At 48.2% G+C, this 16567-nt stretch overlaps 1 protein-coding gene across 1 annotated transcript in view; it reads left to right on the top strand.

Moving 5' to 3' along the window:
* LOC115183658 (formin-2) overlaps positions 1-16304 on the top strand; it is a 103381-nt gene extending 87077 nt beyond the window's left edge. Inside the window, exons 16-19 of the mRNA XM_029744763.1 lie at positions 1173-1224; positions 2797-2946; positions 14900-14981; positions 15113-16304. Of these exons, the coding sequence (XP_029600623.1) occupies positions 1173-1224; positions 2797-2946; positions 14900-14981; positions 15113-15139 (311 nt within the window). The 3' untranslated portion in view covers positions 15140-16304. The remainder of the gene's footprint in view (positions 1-1172; positions 1225-2796; positions 2947-14899; positions 14982-15112) is intronic.
* The last annotated feature ends 263 nt before the right edge of the window (positions 16305-16567 follow it).

Below are 16567 nucleotides of genomic sequence, written 5' to 3'. Positions count from 1 at the left end.
ATAGTGCACGACTACTATCCAGGGTCCATAGGACTCTCATCTAATATAGTGCACTACTACTATCCAGGGTCCATAGGACTCTCATCTAATATAGGGCACTACTACTATCCAGGGTCCAGAGGACTCTCATCTAATATAGGGCACTACTACTATCCAGGGTCCATAGGACTCTCATCTAATATAGGGCACTACTACTATCCAGGCCTCATCTAATATAGTGCACTAATAGGGGTCCATTTGAACTTGGTCTCTGTGTAAAGCATTAGGTTCCACCTGTAGACCAGTAGGATGGTTTAGTGGGGGACCACAGAGGTCGTATTGTTTACTGTACAGCACCAGTCAACAGTTTGGACACACCAAGTCATTCAAGGATTTTAGTTTATTTTTACGGTTTTCTACATTGTAGAATAACAGTGAACAACTATGAAATAACACATATGGAATCATGTCGTAACCAAAAAAGTGTTTAACAAATCAAAATATGTTTTAGATTCTTTAAAGTAGACACCCTTTGCCTTGACAGCTTTGCTCACTCTTGGCATTCTCTGTCAACTACCCACCTACCACCCACCTACCACCCACCTACCACCCACCTACCACCCACCTACCACCCACCTACCACCCACCTACCACCCACCTATTACCCACCTATTACCCACCTATTACCCACCTATTACCCACCTACCACCCACCTACCACCCACCTACCACCCACCTACCACCCACCTACCACCCACCTACCACCCACCTACCACCTACCACCCACCTACTACCCACCTACTACCCACCTACCACCCACCTATTACCCACCTACCACCCACCTATTACCCACCTATTACCCACCTATTACCCACCTATTACCCACCTATTACCCACCTACCACCCACCTACCACCCACCTACCACCCACCTACCACCCACCTACCACCCACCTACCACCCACCTATTACCCACCTATTACCCACCTATTACCCACCCAACTACCACCCAACTAGTACCTACCTATTACCCACCTAATACCCAACTAGTACCACCCACCTACTACCCAACTACCCACCTACTCAACTACCACCCACCCAACTACCCACCCAACTACCCACCTAACTACCTTGACTGAGAGATGTGAATTCCTACTTATAATAACCACTTGTCTTTCATGTTTTCTCTCTTGCAGCTAAATCTGACCTGGAGGTCCAGGAGATGCAGCTCAGCGACACTCACAAGTTGTAAGGAACCGTTTCAATGCAGTCATAACACCTGGACCTGCCACTTTAACAGATATTCACACAGTCATAACACCTGGACCTGCCACTTTAACACATATTCACACAGTCACAACACCTGGACCTGCCACTTTAACACATATTCACACAGTCATAACACCTGGACCTGCCACTTTAACAGATATTCACACAGTCACAACACCTGGACCTGCCACTTTAACAGATATTCACACAGTCACAACACCTGGACCTGCCACTTTAACACATATTCACACAGTCACAACACCTGGACCTGCCACTTTAACACATATTCACACAGTCATAACACCTGGACCTGCCACTTTAACAGATATTCACACAGTCACAACACCTGGACCTGCCACTTTAACAGATATTCACACAGTCACAACACCTGGACCTGCCACTTTAACAGATATTCACACAGTCATAACACCTGGACCTGCCACTTTAACAGATATTCACACAGTCATAACACCTGGACCTGCCACTTTAACAGATATTCACACAGTCATAACACCTGGACCTGCCACTTTAACACATATTCACACAGTCATAACACCTGGACCTGCCACTTTAACAGATATTCACACAGTCACAACACCTGGACCTGCCACTTTAACAGATATTCACAGTCACAACACCTGGACCTGCCACTTTAACAGATATTCACACAGTCACAACACCTGGACCTGCCACTTTAACAGATATTCACACATTCTATCCCCACTGGGCGATGGTTGAATCAACGTTGTTGAATCATTGAAATGACGTGGAATAGATGTTGAATTGACGTCTATGCCCAGTGGGTAGCAATTAAGGTTTTTTTGGTGTCTGTTTTTTCTTCTGTGTTTAAGCAATTAGTGTTGTCAAAAAGAGCAGCATAGTTCTGATGGACAGTGTTGTCTAATATAGTTATGATGGACAGTGTTGTTGTCTAATATAGTTATGATGGACAGTGTTGTTGTCTAATATAGTTCTGATGGACAGTGTTGTCTAATATAGTTATGATGGACAGTGTTGTTGTCTAATATAGTTATGATGGACAGTGTTGTTGACCAACATAGTTATGATGGACAGTGTTGTTGTCTAATATAGTTATGATGGACAGTGTTGTCTAATATAGTTATGATGGACAGTGTTGTTGTCTAATATAGTTATGATGGACAGTGTTGTTGTCTAATATAGTTATGATGGACAGTGTTGTCTAATATAGTTATGATGGACAGTGTTGTTGTCTAATATAGTTATGATGGACAGTGTTGTTTAATAGTTATGATGGACAGTGTTGTTGTCTAATATAGTTATGATGGACAGTGTTGTTGCCTACCATAGTTATGAGGGACAGTGTTGATGTCGACCATAACAGCATAGTTTAACAGTTTGGATTAAAGTAGAGTTTTTATCTAGTAAAGCTCTATATTTTGGGAAATACCTCATTTGAAATATGAAATAGCGTAAAGTATTTATTTCCACATCCTAAAACAAGTTCTATGTTTGTGTTTCTATACCGTCCGTCTGCATTGGTTATTCCATAATGGTGTTCTGTTGTTGTAGATTCTTGGAGCTGACCGTGTTCTACCAGGTAAAGGCTAAGATGGGAGAGAAGGAGGTTTCCCCAAACACCTTCTTCTCTGTGTGGCATGACTTCTCCTCCGACTTTAAAGACCTGTGGAAGAAGGAGAACAAGATGATCCTACAGGAAAGGTACCAACCAGTCTTGTATATTTTTTTTCAGCAACCAGATGTTTTTAAAATTCGATCATGAGTTTATTATGTACAGGTAATTGTGTAAGAATTCAAATCAAAATCATATTTTATTGGTCACGTACACATGTTTAGCAGATGTTAATGCGAGTGTAGCGAAATGCTTGTGCTTCTAGTTCCGACCGTGCAGTAAATATCTAACAAGTAATCTAACGATTCCACAACAACTACCTAATACACACAAGTGTAAAGGAATGAATAAGAATATATACATATAAATATATGAATGAGTGATGGCCGAACGGCATAGGCCAGATGCAGTACATGGTATTGAAGACTCACTGAAACTCAGTGAGACCGTTTTGGTTCCTTTCCAGGAATCAGAAAGGCATCAGGATTAACTTGTTAGAAACATGATTTTCTTCTCTGTTTTTAAAAGAAGGAATGTTACAGATACATTTGTTTTCCACAGGGCTTTATAGGGGGCTTTATAGGGGGCTTTATAGGGGGCTTTATGGGGGGCTTTATGGGGGGCTTTATAGGGGGCTTTATAGGGGGCTTTATGGGGGGCTTTATGGGGGGCTTTATAGGGGGCTTTATAGGTTATAGGGGGCTTTACAAGGGCTTTATGCTGCTTTATGCTGCTTTATGGGACTTCATGGGGCTTTGTACTGTTTGCACTTGAAGTGTATTTATCTTCTGAGAGGTTGATTTGTATTCTGTCATCACTGCTGGCCTTTCTACCAGTCGACTCTGCTCGGTCTTCAGTGTAGAGAATCATCCTACCATCTAAACCGCCGTGAATTAAATATATTTTTCCTAACAAAAAATATTGTACTTTCAGCTGTTTGAAGCTGGTGTTTTAAAAACCCGAAAGTCTGACGCGAAAATGAAACTTAATGGAAGCATAGAAATAGTGCACATAGAGCAGATCTACCGCTTCTTAAGACTTGTTTTCAATGAGAATGACAGATCTATAACACACACATCTTTGTGAATTTGTTTGGGTCGACCAAAAAGTAACACATTGCAACTTTTAGTTACCACACATGCTTTTCCAGTGGTCTCACAGAGACAGTATTTTATTTTGCAGTGGTCTTGGTGTGTGTGTGTGTGTGTCGGTGTGTGTCCTATTCTGTTCCATTGGTATTCCATCACTGTTGTTACACCCCCTGGTTGAACTGGGATCTCCCATAACGTGCCCCTTATGTTTTAATATCAGATAATATCTGTCTCATTTAAAATCCATTCAAAAAGCAGGCAAACCTGTCCACTGAACCACATCTCTGTATTCAACCCCAATATTAAAAAGACTACTAAAGCCTGTGTCCCAAATGGCACCCTATTCCCTATATAGTGCGCTACTTTTGACCAGGTGTCCTTTCGGAAGTAGGGTGCCGTTTGGGACACAAGCCTAGACTGGTCCGGTTAGCTTCCAGTGGTTCGATGAGGTTTCCTGATAATACAGAGTCAACAAAGTAGAAATGAGGCCCAGACCCTGGGTTACTGTTTGTTACATTATACATTACAAACCACCAACCACTAAAGGACCAGGGATCACACACATACACACACATCTAGCTTCTCTCTATCTGGGTCTGGTATGATAATGTATCGTTTCTGCCTGGGTCTGGTAGGATAATGTATCGTTTCTGCCTGGGTCTGGTAGGATAATGTATCGTTCCTGCCTGGGTCTGGTAGGATAATGTATCGTTTCTGCCTGGGTCTGGTAGGATAATGTATCGTTTCTGCCTGGGTCTGGTAGGATAATGTATAGTTTCTGCCTGGGTCTGGTAGGATAATGTATCGTTTCTGCCTGGGTCTGGTAGGATAATGTATCGTTTCTGCCTGGGTCTGGTAGGATAATGTATCGTTTCTGCCTGGGTCTGGTAGGATAATGTATCGTTTCTGCCTGGGTCTGGCACGATAATGTATTGTTTGTGTCTGGGTCTGGCACGATAATGTATTTGTCTGGGTCTGGTACGATAATGTATCGTTTCTGTCTGGGTCTGGTACGATAATGTATTGTTTCTCTGTCTCTGTCTCTGTCTCTGGCTGGCTGGCTGGCTGGCTGGCTGGCTGGCTCTGGTACGATAATGTCTAGTTTCAGGTTACCCTGAATGCATAGAGAACATCCCTGTGCTGCTCAGCAGTACAAGATGGTGTGTGTGACACCGCGGTGCCCTGTGAGAGACGTGCAGATGTTGGTCTCATGGTTTCAGGGCATTAACCTGGAGAGGAGGGAAGCAGTTTGTAACGAAAACATCAGGAGTCACTCACATCATCATCTTGTTCCCATTGGGTTGGTTTGTTCAGGCAAATTAACTGTTTGTTTTCCCACAATTGCAGAGGGCACTTCTGTCCCCTGTACTGCATTCTAATAGGTAACACTTCTGACCCCAATACTGCATTATAATAGGTAACACTTCTGACCCCAATACTGCATTATAATAGGTAACACTTCTGATCCCAATACTGCATTATAATAGGTAACACTTCTGATCCCAATACTGCATTATAATAGGTAACACTTCTGACCCCTGTACCGCATTATAATAGGTAACACTTCTGACCCCTGTACTGCATTATAATAGGTAACACTTCTGCCCCTGTACTGCATTATAATAGGTAACACTTCTGACCCCTGTACTGCATTATAATAGGTAACACTTCTGACCCCTGTACCGCATTATAATAGGTAACACTTCTGACCCCTGTACCGCATTATAATAGGTAACACTTCTGACCCCAATACTGCATTATAATAGGTAACACTTCTGACCCCAGTACTGCATTATAATAGGTAACACTTCTGACCCCTGTACTGCATTATAATAGGTAACACTTCTGACCCCAGTACTGCATTATAATAGGTAACACTTCTGACCCCAGTACTGCATTATAATAGGTAACACTTCTGACCCCTGTACTGCATTATAATAGGTAACACTTCTGACCCCAGTACTGCATTATAATAGGTAACACTTCTGACCCCAGTACTGCATTATAATAGGTAACACTTCTGACCCCAATACTGCATTATAAAAGGTAACACTTCTGACCCCAGTACTGCATTATAATAGGTAACACTTCTGACCCCTGTACTGCATTCACCAGAGGCTGTCCTCTGCATTCATTGACGCACATTGACTCATCGTGGACGACCGTGTGATTTTTCTCTCTCCGTGGCCGACTGTGTGTGTGTGTAAGACTCGTAAGGCCGCTGGCCCAGACGGAATACCAGGGGTCGTTTTTCCAGAGCATGTGCAGACCAGCTAGAAAGAGTCTCCTTGTTCTAGTCTGTACATTTTCCCTGCCATTTTCCCTGTTCCGAAGAACTCCAAGGCAACCTGCCTAAATGACTGTCGTCCCTGTAGCGATCACGTCTGTCACCATGGAAACGCTTTGAAAGTTAGGTCACACATCAACACCATCATCCCGGTCATTTAGTACGCTTGTTTATCTGTAACTCTGTGTTGTTGTTTGTGTCGAACTGCTTTGCTTTATTCTTGGCCAGGTCACAGTTGTAAATGAGAACTTGTTCTCAACTAGCCTACCTGGTTAAATAAAGGACTTGTTCTCAACTAGCCTACCAGGTTAAATAAAGGACTTGTTCTCAACTAGCCTACCTGGTTAAATAAAGGACTTGTTCTCAACTAGCCTACCAGGTTAAATAAAGGACTTGTTCTCAACTAGCCTACCTGGTTAAATAAAGGACTTGTTCTCAACTAGCCTACCTGGTTAAATAAAGGACTTGTTCTCAACTAGCCTACCTGGTTAAATAAAGGACTTGTTCTCAACTGGCCTACCTGGTTAAATAAAGGACTTGTTCTCAACTGGCCTACCTGGTTAAATAAAGGACTTGTTCTCTACTAGCCTACCTGGTTAAATAAAGGACTTGTTCTCAACTAGCCTACCTGGTTAAATAAAGGACTTGTTCTCAACTAGCCCACCTGGTTAAATAAAGGACTTGTTCTCAACTAGCCTACCTGGTTAAATAAAAAGTAGTGTCTGTCTGGCCCTCTGTGTGTGTGGCCTTATCACACGTCCAATATATGAAATCATTAAAATAAGATTTTCAACAACAAAAGAATGTTAAAAAAGCTGTACAACATTTATCCTAAATATAAACAATCTGGTTGGTGAATAAACATTGGTGTTTTAATAAAAAGGGTTTCAACATGAAATATTTTCTTCTTCTTTGACGACGTCGGTGCGTATTTGTTGTGGTTGTTTTGACGTTAGACTGGTAGGCAATCGGGACATGTTATCGTTAGACTGGTAGCCAATCAGGACATGTTATCGTTAGACTGGTAGCCAATCGGGACATGTTATCGTTAGACTGGTAGCCAATCGGGACATGTTATCGTTAGGACGAGGTGCTGAGTTCATTAAGAAATCTAAATGTTGATTTACATCTTTTCATTAATCAGGCTCTTTTCTCTTGAACCATATTGGTCTATCTACTAGAGTCTCATGGGCAATATGGACATTATTATTATTATTATTATTATTATTGTTATTATTTTAGAAGGACATCTTTATGAAAACATTTGTTTGTTATTGAAATATAAATTAAGAAAGTTGCGATAGATTGTCACACATTTTCTGTCAATTACGAAAATTACTGAAGATTGTGGTAACTTTGGTAAACTACTGGTAGTTTTGCAACCCTGATACATAGAACCCCTGGCCTTCAGACCTCCTGAGCTACAGAAGGACATGTCCAGGTTAGGAAGGTTTCTCCAAGGGGACAGAAGGACATGTCCAGGTTAGGAAGGTTTCTCCAAGGGGACAGAAGGACGTGTCCAGGTTAGGAAGGTTTCTCCCAGGGGACGTGTCCAGGTTAGGAAGGTTTCTCCCAGGGGACATGTCCAGGTTAGGAAGGTTTCCCCCAGGGGACATGTCCAGGTTAGGAAGGTTTCCCCCAGGGGACGTGTCCAGGTTAGGAAGGTTTCCCCCAGGGGACGTGTCCAGGTTAGGAAGGTTTCCCCCAGGGGACGTGTCCAGGTTAGGAAGGTTTCCCCCAGGGGATGTGTCCAGGTTAGGAAGGTTTCCCCCAGGGGACGTGTCCAGGTTAGGAAGGTTTCCCCCAGGGGACGTGTCCAGGTTAAGAAGGTTTCTCCCAGGGGACATGTCCAGGTTAGGAAGGTTTCCCCCAGGGGACGTGTCCAGGTTAGGAAGGTTTCTCCCAGGGGACGTGTCCAGGTTAAGAAGGTTTCTCCCAGGGGACAGAAGGACGTGTCCAGGTTAAGAAGGTTTCTCCCAGGGGACAGAAGGACGTGTCCAGGTTAGGAAGGTTTCTCCCAGGGGACGTGTCCAGGTTAGGAAGGTTTCTCCCAGGGGACGTGTCCAGGTTAGGAAGGTTTCTCCCAGGGGACGTGTCCAGGTTAGGAAGGTTTCTCCCAGGGGACGTGTCCAGGTTAGGAAGGTTTCTCCCAGGGGACGTGTCCAGGTTAGGAAGGTTTCTCCCAGGGGACGTGTCCAGGTTAGGAAGGTTTCTCCCAGGGGACGTGTCCAGGTTAGGAAGGTTTCTCCCAGGGGACGTGTCCAGGTTAGGAAGGTTTCTCCCAGAGGACGTGTCCAGGTTAGGAAGGTTTCTCCCAGGGGACGTGTCCAGGTTAGGAAGGTTTCTCCCAGGGGACGTGTCCAGGTTAGGAAGGTTTCTCCCAGGGGACGTGTCCAGGTTAGGAAGGTTTCTCCCAGGGGACGTGTCCAGGTTAGGAAGGTTTCTCCCAGGGGACGTGTCCAGGTTAGGAAGGTTTCTCCCAGGGGACGTGTCCAGGTTAGGAAGGTTTCTCCCAGGGGACGTGTCCAGGTTAGGAAGGTTTCTCCCAGGGGACGTGTCCAGGTTAGGAAGGTTTCTCCCAGGGGACGTGTCCAGGTTAGGAAGGTTTCTCCCAGGGGACGTGTCCAGGTTAGGAAGGTTTCTCCCAGGGGACGTGTCCAGGTTAGGAAGGTTTCTCCCAGGGGACGTGTCCAGGTTAGGAAGGTTTCTCCCAGGGGACGTGTCCAGGTTAGGAAGATTTCTCCCAGGGGACGTGTCCAGGTTAGGAAGGTTTCTCCCAGGGGACGTGTCCAGGTTAGGAAGGTTTCCCCCAGGGGACGTGTCCAGGATGGGAAGGTTTCTCCCAGGGGGACGGGGACAGGGGGACGTGTCCAGATTGGGAAGGTTTCCCCCAGGGGACAGAAGCACATGTCCAGGTTAGGAAGGTTTCCCCCAGGGGACGTGTCCAGGTTGGGAAGGTTTCTCCCAGGGGACGTGTCCAGGTTGGGAAGGTTTCTCCCAGGGGACGTGTCCAGGTTGGGAAGGTTTCTCCCAGGGGACGTGTCCAGGTTGGGAAGGTTTCTCCCAGGGGACGTGTCCAGGTTAGGAAGGTTTCTCCCAGGGGACGTGTCCAGGTTAGGAAGGTTTCTCCCAGGGGACGTGTCCAGGTTAGGAAGGTTTCTCCCAGGAGACGTGTCCAGGTTTATGAATATTCGCCCTACTTCCTCAGCCATGTTCCATACTCTGTTTTCAGGGTTTATATTAATACATTGTTCTGCCTCTTGGAATATATTCTAGATATATCAGATCAGTTATCTTTTACCACCCAGAATACATAAACACCAAACACACACTCCCTTCCCTAATCACTGCTGTCCTCTGGTGTGGCAGCCAGCCCTCATAAAGCAGGCAATGTGTCAAGAAGAGTCTCTCATTACAACAACATATTTCCATTTATGGTCCTGGAGACAATCACTGATTCTGTTGATGGTTTGGAGGTCAAGGAAATTAGACGTGAAATGCACAGCATTCCTCCTTTCCTCTCCTCTCCTCTCCCCTTCCCTCCCTTCCCTTCACTCCCCTTCCCTCCCCTCCCCTCCCTTCCCTCCCCTCCCCTTCCCTCCTCTCTTCTCCTCCCCCTCCTTCCTCTCCCTCCCCTTCCCTCCCCGTCCTCTCCTCTAGTGGGAGAAGGTGTCAGAGTGGAGTGTTGGCTGGTAAATAAGTCTGTTTTGGTGGCAGGATAGTCATTCTCCTCTCCCCTTCCCCTTCTCCTCTCCCCTCCCCCTTCTCTTCTCCTCTCCCCTCCCCCTTCTCCCTTCTCCCTTCCTTCCCCTTCTCCTCTCCCTCCTCTCTTCTCCTCTCCCTCCCCTTCCCTCCCCGTCCTCTCCTCTAGTGGGAGAAGGTGTCAGAGTGGAGTGTTGGCTGGTAAATACGTCTGTTTTGGTGGCAGGATGGTCTCCCTCCTCCAGTACTTAATGAAGGGAAGCTCGGGGCTTGTGGACAGGTGCTGGGTAGAGAGGCTGTCAGAGTGTTGGCTGGTAAATAAGTCTGTTTTGGTGGCAGGATGGTCCTCCTCCTCCAGTACTTAATGAAGGGAAGCTCGGGGGTTGTGGACAGGTGCTGGGTAGAGAGGCTGTCAGAGATAAGAACTTCCGACCACAGAGATTTAACATCTGGCTACAATTTAAAATCTGTCAAGAGGAGGATACTCTTTCTCTCCTCTCTCTCTTTCCGCTGCCGCTCGCTTTCTCCCTTACTGCTGCCTCTCTCCTTACTGCTGCCTCTCTCCCTTACTGCTGCCTCTCTCCCTTACTGCTGCCTCTCTCCCTTACTGCTGCCTCTCTCCCTTACTGCTGCCGCTCGCTCTCTCTCTCTCGTACTGCTGCCTCTCTCTCTTACTACTGCCGCTCGCGCTCTCTCTCGTACTGCTGCCTCTCTCTCGTACTGCTGCCTCTCTCTCGTACTGCTGCCGCTCACTCTCTCCTCTCTCTCCTCTCTTGTACTGCTGCCGCTCGCTCTCTCTCCTCTCTCTCGTACTGCTGCCTCTCTCTTACTGCTGCCTCTCTCTCTTACTGCTGCCGCTCGCTCTCTCTCTCCTTACTGCTGCCTCTCTCTTACTGCTGCCGCTCACGCTCTCTCTCTTACTGCTGCCTCTCTCTCTTACTGCTGCCGCTCGCTCTCTCTCTCGTACTGCTGCCTCTCTCTCTTACTGCTGCCTCTCTTACTACTGCCGCTCGCTCTCTCCTCTCTCCTCTCTCCTCTCTCTTACTGCTGCCTCTCTCTTACTGCTCACGCTCTCTCCTCTCTCTTACTGCTGCCGCTCACGCTCTCTCCTCTCTCTTACTGCTGCCGCTCGCTCTCTCCTCTCTCTCTCTCTCTCACTGCTGTCTCTCTCGTACTGCTGTCTCTCTCGTACTGCTGTCTCTCTCTCGTACTGCTGTCTCTCTCTCGTACTGCTGTCTCTTTCTCGTACTGCTGTCTCTCTCTCGTACTGCTGCCTCGCCCTCGTACTGCTGCCTCGCCCTCGTACTGCTGCCTCGCTCTGTTCCTCCTCTCCTGCTTGCACACTGGAAGAGTAGTCCAGTTTCATGATATCCTGTTGTGGCAGTTTGACTGAAGATTATGAGAATATTACTAGGCCAGGTTGAGTCCATCAGCCCTCCACAGTGGAAACCCTGCAGCCTTCATTATTAACCCTTCCACCCCCCTCCTCTTTGGAGGATAAATCTCTTTGGGTTTTTTTTTACAGCTTTTCTGCTACATTTGACATACATGGTACTTTTATATAAAGCGGTCACATAACAATAATACATTACCAAACATAAACTATTTAATTCCACCCTTCAGCCACTCTCAGCCCATCCCACCTATCACCATAGACCTCAGCTGTTTAATCCCGCCCCTCAGCCACTCTCAGCCCATCCCACCTATCACCATAGACCTCAGCTGTTTAATCCCGCCCCTCAGCCACTCTCAGCCCATCCCACCTATCACCATAGACCTCAGCTCTTTAATCCCGCCCCTCAGCCACTCTCAGCCCATCCCACCTATCACCATAGACCTCAGCTCTTTAATCCCGCCCCTCAGCCACTCTCAGCCCATCCCACCTATCACCATAGACCTCAGCTCTTTAATCCCGCCCCTCAGCCACTCTCAGCCCATCCCACCTATCACCATAGACCTCAGCTGTTTAATCCCGCCCCTCAGCCACTCTCAGCCCATCCCACCTATCACCATAGACCTCAGCTCTTTAATCCCGCCCCTCAGCCACTCTCAGCCCATCCCACCTATCACCATAGACCTCAGCTCTTTAATCCCGCCCCTCAGCCACTCTCAGCCCATCCCACCTATCACCATAGACCTCAGCTCTTTAATCCCGCCCCTCAGCCACTCTCAGCCCATCCCACCTATCACCATAGACCTCAGCTCTTTAATCCCGCCCCTCAGCCACTCTCAGCCCATCCCACCTATCACATAGACCTCAGCTCTTTAATCCCGCCCCTCAGGCCATCCCACCTATCACCATAGACCTCAGCTCTTTAATCCCGCCTCTCAGCCCATCCCACCTATCACCATAGACCACCCTCTCAGCCCATCCCACCTATCACCATAGACCACCCTCTCAGCCCATCCCACCTATCACCATAGACCTCCCTGTATGGCTTGTTTAATAAGGACTATACTGTATTTTAAACAACATTTTATTTTCAATTAGTCGGAAATGAGAAGTTGTAATCTGTATAAAGGCAATGTTTGAACAAAGGAGGAGCCTTTCTTAATAATCGTCTGGAGAACCATTTAAGTATAACTTATGTATGAGTGAAGCTTTTAATATTTAATAATTTTAGCCCCCCAAACTCCTATTCATTATATTAATAGGGACGTTTAGTTTCAAATAAAGTGAAATATTTTTTGCTCATATGATTTAAAAAAAAATAGTCTTCTGGAGTAGGCAGATCCATTAGTTAGTAAGTAACTGTGATGGGATCAAAGAGTTAATCAATGTGATGTTTCCTTAAATAGACAAGTACTTACCTCTCCATGGTTGCAGAATCTTTAAAAAATTGGTAACTTTCTATTGAAATGTGAATACCAAGTATGTCTATTTCACTATCCACCCATTTTATTGGTAAACACTGTATTTTAACGATCCAATACGTAATATGGTACACTTGTTATAATTAGGTTTTAGTCCCGAGAGGCTAGGAAAGTGATTAGGATTTTCAGACTACGCAGGGATCCAGATTTCTGACATTAAGAAAAAAACTAGTCATCGGCATACATTGACACTTGTTTTTTTTATCTCCAGGATTTCTAACCTTTTTCTAATGTTCTTGTTGAATCTAATTTTAATAGCTAGTATTTCAATGGCCTTGATAAATAGATATGGAGACAACGGACAGCCTTGTTTTACTCCTCTTAAATCAGGATGAACAATATCTGGTAAAAACCTGTTTTCTATGCTATGCCTTTCACCAGAACTTTGGCATTACAGGGCTGGTTAATAGAACTCCATATTATGGTCTGTCTGCCTTTGTCTTGGGGAGCCCCTGTTCCTGATGGGAATAGAGTTCCTTTCCTGATCCTGTTACAACCAATCATTATCCAGGAGCACACAGGGCCCCCCGGCTCATGACCTTGAATACATAGGCCTGTGTAGAAGGATCAGCGTGTCGGCCCGTCGTGGCTGAAGGATAAGTGTGTCGGCCTGTCGTGGCTGAAGGATCAGTGTGTCGGCCCGTCGTGGCTGAAGGCTCAGGGTGTCGGCCCGTCGTGGCTGAAGGCTCAGGGTGTCGGCCCGTCGTGGCTGAAGGCTCAGGGTGTCGGCCCGTCGTGGCTGAAGGCTCAGGGTGTCGGCCCGTCGTGGCTGAAGGCTCAGGGTGTCGGCCCGTTGTGGCTGAAGGCTCAGGGTGTCGGCCCGTTGTGGCTGAAGGCTCAGGGTGTCGGCCCGTTGTGGCTGAAGGCTCAGGGTGTCGGCCCGTTGTGGCTGAAGGCTCAGGGTGTCGGCCCGTCGTGGCTGAAGGCTCAGCGTGTCGGCCCGTCGTGGCTGAAGGCTCAGGGTGCCGGCCCGTCGTGGCTGAAGGCTCAGGGTGCCGGCCCGTCGTGGCTGAAGGCTCAGGGTGCCGGCCCGTCGTGGCTGAAGGCTCAGGGTGCCGGCCCGTCGTGGCTGAAGGCTCAGGGTGCCGGCCCGTCGTGGCTGAAGGCTCAGGGTGCCGGCCCGTCGTGGCTGAAGGCTCAGGGTGCCGGCCCGTCGTGGCTGAAGGCTCAGGGTGCCGGCCCGTCGTGGCTGAAGGCTCAGGGTGCCGGCCCGTCGTGGCTGAAGGCTCAGGGTGCCGGCCCGTCGTGGCTGAAGGCTCAGGGTGCCGGCCCGTCGTGGCTGAAGGCTCAGGGTGCCGGCCCGTCGTGGCTGAAGGCTCAGGGTGCCGGCCCGTCGTGGCTGAAGGCTCAGGGTGCCGGCCCGTCGTGGCTGAAGGCTCAGGGTGCCGGCCCGTCGTGGCTGAAGGCTCAGGGTGCCGGCCCGTCGTGGCTGAAGGCTCAGGGTGCCGGCCCGTCGTGGCTGAAGGCTCAGGGTGCCGGCCCGTCGTGGCTGAAGGCTCAGGTGCCGGCCCGTCGTGGCTGAAGGCTCAGGGTGCCGGCCCGTCGTGGCTGAAGGCTCAGGGTGCCGGCCCGTCGTGGCTGAAGGCTCAGGGTGCCGGCCCGTCGTGGCTGAAGGCTCAGGGTGCCGGCCCGTCGTGGCTGAAGGCTCAGGGTGCCGGCCCGTCGTGGCTGAAGGCTCAGGGTGCCGGCCCGTCGTGGCTGAAGGCTCAGCGTGCCGGCCCGTCGTGGCTGAGGGGTCAGGGTGTTGTATATTATCTCCAATATATATTGTCCATGGGGAAATGGCCGGCAGGAGCTTTTAAGGGGGATTATACTGTTTTGTTGGATATACTGTCCATGGTGCCCCAAATGTTGTATGAAGGTGGTGGAAGGTTGGCTAGATGATGGAGCTGGTATCAGGAGAGCATTGTGAGTTTTCACCTATGACCCAGATGTAAATGGTAGCTGACTGCTGTGTGTCATGTGACTGCTGTGTGTCATGTGACTGCTGTGTGTCATGTGACTGCTGTGTGTCATGTGACTGCTGTGTGTCATGTGACTGCTGTGTGTCATGTGACTGCTGTGTGACGTTGTGTTTCTGCGATACAGACTGAAGAAGGCAGAGGAGTGCTTCCGACAAGCCAAGGAGAAGGCTACCTACAGTGTCAAACCCAAGCATGCCTCGGGAATCGTAAGTGATCGACCTCACAATATAATTGGCCATTATTATACAATGACTTTTGACTTGATTGAGTCTTACTCACAGTTAAAAACCTGAAGAAAGCATATCTGACAATTTAACGTATAGTTTTTTTTTCACAGAAAGCCAAGCTGGGCATGAAGATTTAAGATTGGTGGACGTCCATTTTTACTGTCGAGTGAGAGAGACGAGGAACAACCAAGTTGGACTGCATGTACTGCTACAGATGAATCACTTAGGCTTTAGAACAAGAACCAAATGACACAATTTTCCCTATATAGGACACTACTTTAGACCAGGATCCATAGGGCTGTAGTTTAAAGTAGTGCACTACATAGGGAATAGGGTGCCATTTGGGACATAAGACACTATTATTTTTTTACTCCAAGCAGCTGTCAGTCTGTCCATCTCCCGTCCTCCTGCCTGCTCTATGGGACCGACTCTGCAGGCTTCTGTTATTAGCTCGTCAGACGCACAAACATCAACATCCAATCAGAAAGAAGAGGGAAACACCATGAGGTCAGAGGATGTCATTATACCAGAACTATATTTATAGGGCGACTTCCACAGGGACATACTAAAGGATACCTGCTGTTGAGATACCTGGAAGCCATCTTCTCCACAGTCCCTACCCCCTACTGTAGAGATACCTGGAAGCCATCTTCTCCACAGCCTCTACCCCCTACTGTAGAGATAGCTGGAGCCATCTTCTCCACAGCCCCTACCCCCTACTGTCCTGGAAGCCATCTTCTCCACAGCCCCTACCCCTTACTGTCCTGGAAGCCATCTTCTCCACAGTCCCTACCCCCTACTGTAGAGATACCTGGAAGACATCTTCTCCACAGCCCCTACCCCCTACTGTAGAGATACCTGGAAGACATCTTCTCCACAGCCCCTACCCCCTACTGTAGAGATACCTGGAAGACATCTTCTCCACAGCCCCTACCCCCTACTGTAGAGATACCTGGAAGCCATCTTCTCCACAGCCCCTACCCCCTACTGTAGAGATACCTGGAAGCCATCTTCTCCACAGCCCCTACCCCCTACTGTAGAGATACCTGGAAGCCATCTTCTCCACAGTCCCTACCCCCTACTGTAGAGATACCTGGAGCCATCTTCTCCACAGTCCCTACCCCCTACTGTAGAGATACCTGGAGCCATCTTCTCCACAGCCCCTACCCCCTACTGTCCTGGAGCCATCTTCTCCACAGTCCCTACCCCCTACTGTCCTGGGGCCATCTTCTCCACAGCCCCTACCCCCTACTGTAGAGATACCTGGAGCCATCTTCTCCACAGCCCCTACCCCCTACTGTCCTGGGGCCATCTTCTCCACAGCCCCTACCCCCTACTGTCCTGGGGCCATCTTCTCCACAGCCCCTACCCCCTACTGTAGAGATACCTGGAAGCCATCTTCTCCACAGCCCCTACCCCCTACTGTAGAGATACCTGGAAGCCATCTTCTCCACAGCCCCTACCCCCTACTGTAGAGATACCTGGAGCCATCTTCTCCACAGCCCCTACCCCCTACTGTAGAGATACCTGGAGCCATCTTCTCCACAGCCCCTACCCCCTACTGT

Source organism: Salmo trutta, unplaced genomic scaffold (genome assembly GCF_901001165.1).
Source record: "Salmo trutta unplaced genomic scaffold, fSalTru1.1, whole genome shotgun sequence".
Classification (NCBI taxonomy): Eukaryota; Metazoa; Chordata; class Actinopteri; order Salmoniformes; family Salmonidae; genus Salmo; species Salmo trutta.
This window is presented reverse-complemented; position numbering and strand designations above follow the sequence as displayed.